The sequence below is a fragment of the Micropterus dolomieu genome, linkage group LG11 (assembly GCF_021292245.1).
Source record: "Micropterus dolomieu isolate WLL.071019.BEF.003 ecotype Adirondacks linkage group LG11, ASM2129224v1, whole genome shotgun sequence".
NCBI lineage: Eukaryota > Metazoa > Chordata > Actinopteri > Centrarchiformes > Centrarchidae > Micropterus > Micropterus dolomieu.
In genome coordinates, this window is record NC_060160.1 from 14,468,526 (window position 1) to 14,478,064 (window position 9,539).

Here is a 9,539-nt window from a genome sequence, read left to right on the forward strand (position 1 = left end):
TAGTCTCTAATCTATTAAACCTAATTATTTGTGCTACATTTCTAAGTGGGTGAGGAAGCATCACCATCAACTATAGCAACTGTAACATAGAAGCTAAATCACAGATCGTTAATTATGGTACTACAAGACATCCAAGCCATTGTCTTTGTAAATTCAATACAAAGGGATATCTGACAGTTCAGTTTGATGATGCCACTTCAGGCTTGGTAACTTAAAAGTGTAAAATTAATTTAAGTTTTAGAAACTAAAATACTAATTACTAAAGGACTCCACCACAAATTGAAACAATCAAAATACTATAATTCAAACTTATCATTTAAAAAAAACATGGTTATTTATTTGTCAACTAAGATTACATGGACAATAGAAATAATGCTAAATCTGCAGGACTGTTCGTTGTATTCTATAGAAAGATATGTCACAATGTCAAGAGTCATTCTGATGAATTGTCATGATGCCATTTATTTTTCAATATGTAAAAAAATTCCTTCCATTTCCACTTTCAGTTTATTCTAACAAGCTTACAAAAGTACTTAGTAAGTAAAATAAGTAAAAATAAAGATGACTTTGGAGTAAACAAAGGCAGTAAGCACATACATAGGTATTTGTTTTTCTGTGTGGATGAATATGCTCAAATAGGCACTGGTCATGAGAACAAACAAAAAACTATGACTTATTTATAGATCATATCTACAATATATTGTTGTAGCAATACATCTGTGCCTGTCATTTAATGAACATACTTAAATAGGTAGGGTAATATACTGTAATTCTTCGATTAGCACTCACGTTGCTCTGTTATTTGTCATAATGAGTCAAATGAAATGAGTTTAAGGTGGAAGACTAGAAAACTGTAATACGTTTAGGCACATTCAGGTGCATAAATACTTAGAAGCTTTGGCTTGGTTACATTCATTTCTACTCAGTGACGGAAGGCAGAAATATATCACCCAGGCAAACTTGCCCTTCAGTTCATCACAGTTTGCCAGAGTGTACAAAGCCATTCAGACATAAACCCAGCAGCAACAAACCAAGGCTGTGGCCTGTAAAGACAGCTGAGTTCCTGAACATAATCCGGCCTTCCACTGCAGGGTACACACGCTTCATGTCCGAGATGTATTTGGAAAAAACAGAAATGTCCATATCACCTGCAAGAGGCAGAAAAATGACAGCTGGCTGGTATCTGGTTGGTATTTAATGGTTTCCTGATAAACTGTATCTCCTTCCTACCTATGCTTAAAACCACCTGTTCTCAATCACCTCTGTGAGCATTAGAAACAGCTGCAGAGTCACAGTAAACTATACATCTGCTTTAAATAAACTGTTCCCACCACAGTAAGTTCGCCAAGAGTACAACAGGATACAGTATTCGATAGATAATCTGCATTCTCAATGTCCTTGCTTTCATTTCAAGTGAGTAAAATATAATGAAAGACATTTAAATGTAAAATGATATAATGAAGGGAAGCAAATGCGCAAAAAATTGTTAAATTTGTATTATCAGTCATTGGACAGAATGAAAAAGCACACAACAAGACTAAGACAGCCATGCTAACTGCTCTTCAAGGCTGTATTTAGGCACATACACACTTTGAGCAAGTGCAAACATCAGCATGCTAACTTGCTACATTAATGTTTGCACCAAATTTCAGGGCAATCCATCCAATAGTCATTTAGACTTTTCCGTCTGCTTGGAGTGGAAATTGCATGTGTGCCTCATGTTTCAAGCTTGCCGCTCTTCTCTTGCCCTTCATATATATATTTTTTGCGCTGATTGGCCTCCCCTCTTTCTTCTGGGTGCTCCTGCTGATGTGTTTAAAAAACTGACTTTCCGCTGAGGTGCCAGGTTTGAGAAATCCGAGCCAGGGAACCACTTTATTGCAGTAAAACAACGTAAGATCAGAGGTAAATAGGTCTGACAGTCTGTATTTCCGTGTGTTCTCAAGATGTTTAACAGGCAACTGAAAGTGGGGAAAATTCATTTGAGATTAACAACTGGCACTCATGCCTCCCCTAAAAGTTTTCCCACTCATGATTGAAAATTTATTCATCATCTATAGCACAAACTGAATTTGACTTTATGTTTTAAATATTATTCATAAAGTCAATTCATGGACATTTAAATGTTGCCAGTGAGCACCCTGAATGACTGACTAAATATGTTTCAATACAAAATTCAGCCCCTTCGAATGATTTGTCATTAGAAAAATCATTAAAGCCCTGGGCTTACTTATTGTCCAGTCCAACAGAAAGGAAAAGTAGGGGAGGGAGGACTTTAGGAGACATGGGTCATTAGAGACCATGAGCGAGTGTTTTAGCGGTCAGTCAACTCTGTGATTTCCAGCATTTGTTCATAAACATTGGTAATTGTTTCTTTGCTTAGAAGTTAGACATTTTTGTTTTGAGATTAAGCAGAGAAACAAGCAAATAAAACCAACACTTCTTTCCAGCTAAACTTTTCTCACACACAATCACTATACAGCCTCTGCTGCCCACCTGTGCTATGCTTCAGTAACTCCTTCCGGATCATGGTGAAGTCATCCCCTCCGTCCACCATGAATGAAGGCATGACCACAGTGTACGTCTTCTCAAGGTCTAACGGCTTATACTTGGGGACACGGCACTCGGTGCAGAGCATTGACACAGACACTACACGCTGATTCACTGGTTTGGACAGGTCATACTCGATGTGAATGCCTAGAAATGTCCAAGAAAAAATGAGGAAATATTATGTTTGTTAGCACCAGTAGTCAGCTTAGCATAAAGAGTGGAAACAGGGGAAAACAGCTAGCCTGGCTCTATCCAAAGCACTAAGACGTTACTCAGAGGACGGATGCTGCAGGATGCATTAGCTTGGCACAGGGGCTGAAGACAAAAAGAGCAGACAAGCGCATCTAAATGCTGGTAAATCAAATGTTGCATGCTGTGTCTTCTTAGCTGCCAACTAGCCATCGATAGCTTTGCCTATACTTGGCAAGCCAACCTTCAGTTGAGGCCAGCACTTCTCTGAAGTCACCAGGGTTAATCTTTTGATGTTCAGTACCTATAACTGCAGGCCGGCTGCTTGTTAAACCTCTGTTTCCAGTCTTTATGCTAAGCTAAGCTAACTGGCTGCTGGCAGTAGCTTCTTTTTTACCAGGCAGAGTGGTACAGATCCTCTCAGCTAATTCCTGGCAAGAAAGTGAATACAATTACCAAAATGTTGAATAATTCCTTTAATACAAAACCTCATCAGAGAGAGTAACAGTTAATAGTACTCTAGGAGACTCTGGATGAAACTGTGATTGTGGAGCCGCACAGGGGCTAGAACACAGACCTGAGACTTGAAGAAATTCTCCAGACATGCTTCCATATCTGTGAATGGAGTGTTCAAATGCCCTTTTCACCGTTGATCCCTTTATCTTGACCAAGTCAAAGGTTCCACCAAATGGTAAAACAGTGAGGATCTCCTCCATAGTTATGGAACCTAAAAGTAAAGGCAAATGCCTATTATAAAAAGAAAGTACAACTGCAGCCACTGCAAAATGGCACTCAGTAATTCTGTAGAAAAACCAATGAAGTACCATTTTTGTAGCGCTCGTCTATAGCTGCCCGTATGGCCCCACTATTCAGCATACAAATACCCACGTGGTTCCACTGCAGCTCACTTGAATACTTTATATTGTGATGAATCTGGCAACCCAAATGGTAAAAAATAAATGTTAAACAACAGTCAAACTCTACTTCTTGGAGAGAGTTGCTTTCCCGTGGTTGTGGAGACCTTTTGTCGCCGTGGACAGCCAAAAGATCTCCTACGTGCTAGACGAAGGAAGAGGATAAGTGTACTTCAACCGTCTCACAAAGGATAAAGCCTGTCTGGTGCTCTCAGAGAACGGCAATCTTTTAATTCAATTCAATTCAAATTAGCTTTATTGGCATGAATGTGTAATAACAATATTGCCAAAGCATCATACATACAACATAAGAACAATCAGCCCCATACATTTATTAAACAAGTAATTAAAGCGTAAAGTAATCAAAGCGTAAGTGTGTTTGTGTTTAAAAAAGAAATAATATATATTAAAAATTAAAATAAAATAAATAAATAAAATAGTAAGCGTGTGTGTGTTAAAAAATTAAAATAAATAAAAAATAAAATAAATAAACAAAACAGTAAGCGTGTGTGTTAAAAAAATAAATATATATATACATATATTAAAAATTAAAATAAAATAAATAAATAAAATGGTAAGCGTGTGTGTGTGTGTATATATATATATATATATATATCAAATATATATATACACATAGATAACACCTTTTATCTGGAGAGACTTCAGAGATAAGATCCAAAAGATTCTGGGGAACTTATGGCCACAAACTATTAAATGACTCACATTAAACATTAGTCATCTCCTAAGTGCTATTTATTTCAGTCTCCTCCAAACCCCTACTGACCTCTCAGTTTCACGAAATCCCTATCCCTAATGCTTTACACTGAACATGCACAGGCAGGATCTGAGGAAACAATCAGTGGTTTGAAGTTAGAGTTCTCTGTTGTTTCTCTTTCATTTCAGTTGTTAATGTAATGAAGAACACAGTGAGGAAGCTGCTAAGGCTATCTGAACATACTGTAAATGAATGACAGAATGAACTAAACTTTGCCCGTAATTATTACCATAGCATCACAGATCAGGTTTCCAAGGTTACACTCCCGAAATCGACACTCCTCAAACGTCCCGTTGAGATAGACTAAGGTTTGTCCGACATACTGTGAGGAGTACTGAGCCAAGTCTTCCCTCCACTTCTCAATGTCAGCAAGGATATCTGGGTCTGAGAGTTACAAAATAAGTAAAGCTTGTGTAAAGAAAGGATTTATGAAAACACGAGACACATTTATTGTATTTTAAATGAACCCTTGAGAATGGAAAATAGGTTATTAAATGTGCTGCTATAATTTTAACAAACAGAGCATGCATTAAAGCGTTCTGAACATATTCAGAGATAAGCTAAATGCATTTGGATTTTTCAAGTCAAATCAAATCATTTTAACATGATAAAATCTCGTTTGGTTAAATGAACTCTTTCAACATTTCAACCAGCGAAAAACTGAAAAGTCAAACATGGGCCATGTGTAATTACTGACGGAGGCTGTCATTGCAGTCTACCTTGAGGTATGCTGCTGTCCATTAGGATGGGGTTTCCAATAGCTTTTATCACATTCCCTGCCTCATCAAAGGTAACTTTCAAGTAGCCAAGGTACTTCCCAAAAGCAAACGCCTGCACCACCGGCACATCTCTCCCATCGTTAGACCTCACTATAAAAGGGTATGGACCTGCTTTCATTTCAGTGGATGGGGGGCTTCCTGCAGAGAAAGACATTTTGAGGTTTGTACTCACTTCCTGTTAACTGTAAAGGTAAAACTGCGGCTTTGCTCTTGCAGTTGCAGAATCAAAAGCACAAGTCATACTGTAAGATACAAGCCAGTGGAATGAAACAACATAAAAATACCAGTATAGAGGAATGTGTTGGTGTGTCCTCCGATAACGACGTCAACCCCTCTTACACGTTTGGCGATTTCTTGATCCACTTCAAAGCCAGAGTGGCCCAGAGCGATTATCTTATTATAGCCTAAGGTTTCCAGCTTATCGACCTGACGCTGAAGCGCCTCCACCTCATCCTCAAACTTGAGGTGATGGCCTAACACCCAGGGGAGAAATGTGAACTAGGGTTATTTTGGTCACAAACTTCCAGGGGTCAATGCTCTTATAAAGCTGAATAAAACCTGAAACATCAGATTAGCTTCAGATGACATGAAGATGTAAATAAAATACCAAAAGCAGGCCTACTATAAACAACTGGAGCTTTTCCATTGCAAGTTTCAAGTGACTTGTCTAACAAAGCTTTAACTCACTGTACACACAAACTGCTGCATGCAACAATGTGCCATTAAATAAATTTCATAAATCAAACAGCAGATTATGCTTTTACCTGGCATGGATAGGAAGGGGGTCTCTGCAGTGGTGTAGCCGACTACAGCCACTTTCTCTGAGCCCACATTTATGACTGTGTAGGGCTCATAGTAGCCACTGAGTTTTGGGGCCAGAGTCTGGTCGGGTTGTATGTTGGCACTCACCACAGAGAAATTTACATTCAGGAGGAAAGGCTGGATCAGTCCCTCCACTCCATTGTCAAACTCATGGTTTCCAAAAGCCTTAAACACACAAAAAGCGTTACTTTTATTAACTGATGGACTCCAGTAATTTTATCAAATCAAAAACTAACTACTATTATAACAATGTATCTAAATAAAACAACTATTTTCAGCAGGGTGGTTCAAAGAGTGTACAGCTGTGTTTAATTAAAAGATAATTTACCATAGCATCATAACCAAGTTTGTTCATGAAGTGCGCTGCTTCGGCGCCCTTATAGTAATTGAACCAGACAGTTCCCTGAAACTGGTCTCCAGCATCCAGAAACAACACATTCTTCTCCCTTTTTCGTATTTCCGACACTTTAGTGAACCTCCTGGCAACCCCGCCAAAGCAAGGACCGTCGGGCAGACACTTCCCGGAGTCCTCGCTGGTCTCCTCGATCCGTGCATGGTTGTCGTTGGTGTGAAGCAGTGTTACTTCGAAAGTCGCCACTGTGCACGAACAGTTTAAAAGCAGAAAGAGGTAGACCGAGGTGAAGAGAGCGAACCGAGACGTCCAGACGCTCATCGTGGTGCTGTGCGTCATAAGTGAATGTATAGCACATTAAAAAAAAGGCGTGGGCTTGTCCTCTGAAGTACGTAGAGCAAAATACTGAGGTCACAAAATGGGAGAAAATTCCCACAAAAAGATACAGCAACTTTTAAAAAGGCTGTTATAAACAGTAACTAATGAGATTATAAATGGTTAATAAATAATTTCCCTAAATTTAGAGATACTTTATAGGTCGTGATTAAGTTTTAGAACGCCAGGTTATGAAAAAGCCTTTGACTGTTTGGACCCTATGAATACATACTTTCTGGAACAAGGCTGGAGGTAGACCTCGACCAGAATTAATTTATTAATAAAACATTTACTAACAAGAACTTAATTGTAGCAAACATTTATAGTTTCATTATTTCCAAATAGAAAAGATCATTATCACCCAAAGAAAACTTTCCCAAACTGGCATCCTCCTAAATTTGTTTTTATTAGAAATTGTACAAAAATTATTGGGGTGGGGAAGGGGACTCAACCTTATGTTTGAGTATTTTGAAAAGCAAGACTCTCCCCAGGGTTATTAATATTATGTAGTTTCAATACATACTAGTAAGAGCAGCAATAAGTACTAGTAAGAGCTAATGGCACATATCGAATCAATGGGGTAAATACCTGGGGAAAGAAGTAAGAGTTAAGAATAAAAGTGCAATCAATACAAGAGAATTGTAAGGGGATAGAAGAAGAAGATCACAGGAAGTGCATGTTAGAGGTTAGGAGTTGTAGGTATTATAAGAGGAAGTATTCTCGGAAAAGATGAGTTTTCAAGTGCTTCTTGAAGTTCGAGAGGGACGCCCCTGCTCTGATGGCGTGTAGCTCGTTCACCATCATGGTGTCACAGATGAGAACAGCCGGGACTTGGATTGCTTTGTGTGAAGGGATGACAGCCCACATTTAACTTTAAAACCGGTCTGTTGCAGCTGCTACTAAAAATACTGAAAACATGACATCGTCATCAATCCCTACTAACTATAAACTAAACTACCACCAGTCATAGTCGTTCTACTAGAAAGTGAAGCCCCAAGTGATTGTCACCCTGCATATGGCAAAAATTAATGTTTCACATAACATTACTATTTTCACAGTAAATCTCACAAGAAAAGGCAAGACAGCTATTTTTTAAAAGCACATTTAAAACATAAAGGTAACAAAAAAAAACTTCAGCTCCAGCAGTGGAGTTTCCTCATGTTCATACAGTCTATGATCACCACATGCTACAGTCTGCATGGATGTGTCTGTTCTGTTGAACACAGGGCCTGTTGCCCAGCGGCTCCACTTAATGGAGAGACTGGGATTTTCTAATAAATGAAATACTTTAAAAGATAATCTGCATAACCAAATAGCATAGGACACTAATTCAATAAATGTTAAAATACCATACCACCACTGTGAACTCAACATCATAGTGAATGATAAGGTAGCCTAGATCAACTGAAAAAATCATCAAATATTTTGGTGGGCTGATTGGCCTTTGAATACACTTTTATTTGTGGCAACCTTAAGCCATTCTGCACATAGGGAATCCACAGAAGAGATGCTGCCAAAAATATCTTGAAATATCTTGTTCAGAAGAAAAATTGCAGAATGAGAAACAAAAACAGACAGATCTCAGCGATCAGAGAATGAAATCCAAACAAAACATCATGAAAGAACCCAATGATCTGAAATCTGAAAATAAATAATATGATCAAAATTAGCGTGACTCATTGCACAGAGGTTTGTGCTTTAACTCATTAGCAAATCTCATTGGCTTTTGCCTTTTGAAACTCTTAATAAATAATGCCTTAAGAAGTTTTAATTGTTGCTTGTTAAGTGATATATATTTTATTTATTTAACACTAAATTTCGGGGGCTTTAATATTTTCAGTTCAATCACATTTTAATTTATTTAGCGCCAAATCATATCATAGCATCCTTTTTTTCCTCAGCAAATGGCGAACTGCTCATTGCTCACTGAATTCACCACCTCCACTGATCGCCACTTCTAGAAAATGATCTTTGCACCAGGGCGAGGTGACCCATTTCCTGCCCCCTGTTTTTTGAGTAAAACATGTTAATTACATTCCTTAAAGAGCTAAGTTAAATTCTCTCATCAAAGAGAGCACGAGAGAACGTTAACTCCTGGGGTGAGGCTAAGGGTTCGCCCTGCGGCCTTGTGTTCACGAAGCCACTGTTCTAACATGTGCTGCTTGTGTGTAAACTGTGGTGATGCTTGTGAATGTTAAACTGTTTATTAGAAACACATTACATTCTTAAAAGTGCAAATTCCCCACCACCAACCCCTTCCATTGAGCTAGCCGTGTTCAACGCGCCGCTGCGCTCACCGACGCTAAGCTAACGGTTCGCCCCACGGTCAGAACTGAGTGAGAGGGTGGGTGAGGCCCCAGCACAGCGTTCAGCTGACTAGCTGCAACAGCATGAGTCGAGCTAACGCCAATCTAGGTCAGATATAGCCAGAGAGACGCAACTAGACAACACGTCACGGCCCGTGGCACTTTATCACAGTGAATAGCTGCTCATTCTCCCAGCAGCAGCTTGCTGCAGTGGAGAGGAGGATGCCCTGTCCTGACTTGGCTTCACTCCGCAGCTGTGTTGATATTGACTGCTCCACTGACGACGCGTTCATGGTGACACTGTTGCAAGTTGAACCGTCATTGGAGCAACGAGCTGTGGTGCGTTCAAGGACACCACAGATCAACAGACCGTGAAGTATTCAAGGACACCACAGAGCAGCAAGCTGTGGTGCGTTCAAAGACACCAGGGAGCAACCGGCCCTGGTGCGTTCAGGGACACTATAGCCTTTCGACGTC

General features: G+C 39.3%; 1 protein-coding gene across 1 annotated transcript; it reads right to left on the minus strand.

Annotated features, from left to right (window-relative positions):
* Positions 1-448: 448 nt before the first annotated feature.
* Positions 449-6,702, minus strand: LOC123979407 (snake venom 5'-nucleotidase-like). The gene is made up of 9 exons (XM_046063320.1): positions 6,358-6,702; positions 5,972-6,194; positions 5,492-5,680; positions 5,148-5,345; positions 4,658-4,812; positions 3,564-3,672; positions 3,317-3,466; positions 2,497-2,697; positions 449-1,148 (listed from the first exon to the last, which is right to left on the minus strand). The coding sequence occupies exons 1-9, from the start codon at positions 6,700-6,702 to the stop codon at positions 976-978; spliced, it is 1,743 nt and encodes a 580-aa protein (XP_045919276.1). The 3' UTR covers positions 449-975.
* Positions 6,703-9,539: the final 2,837 nt, after the last annotated feature.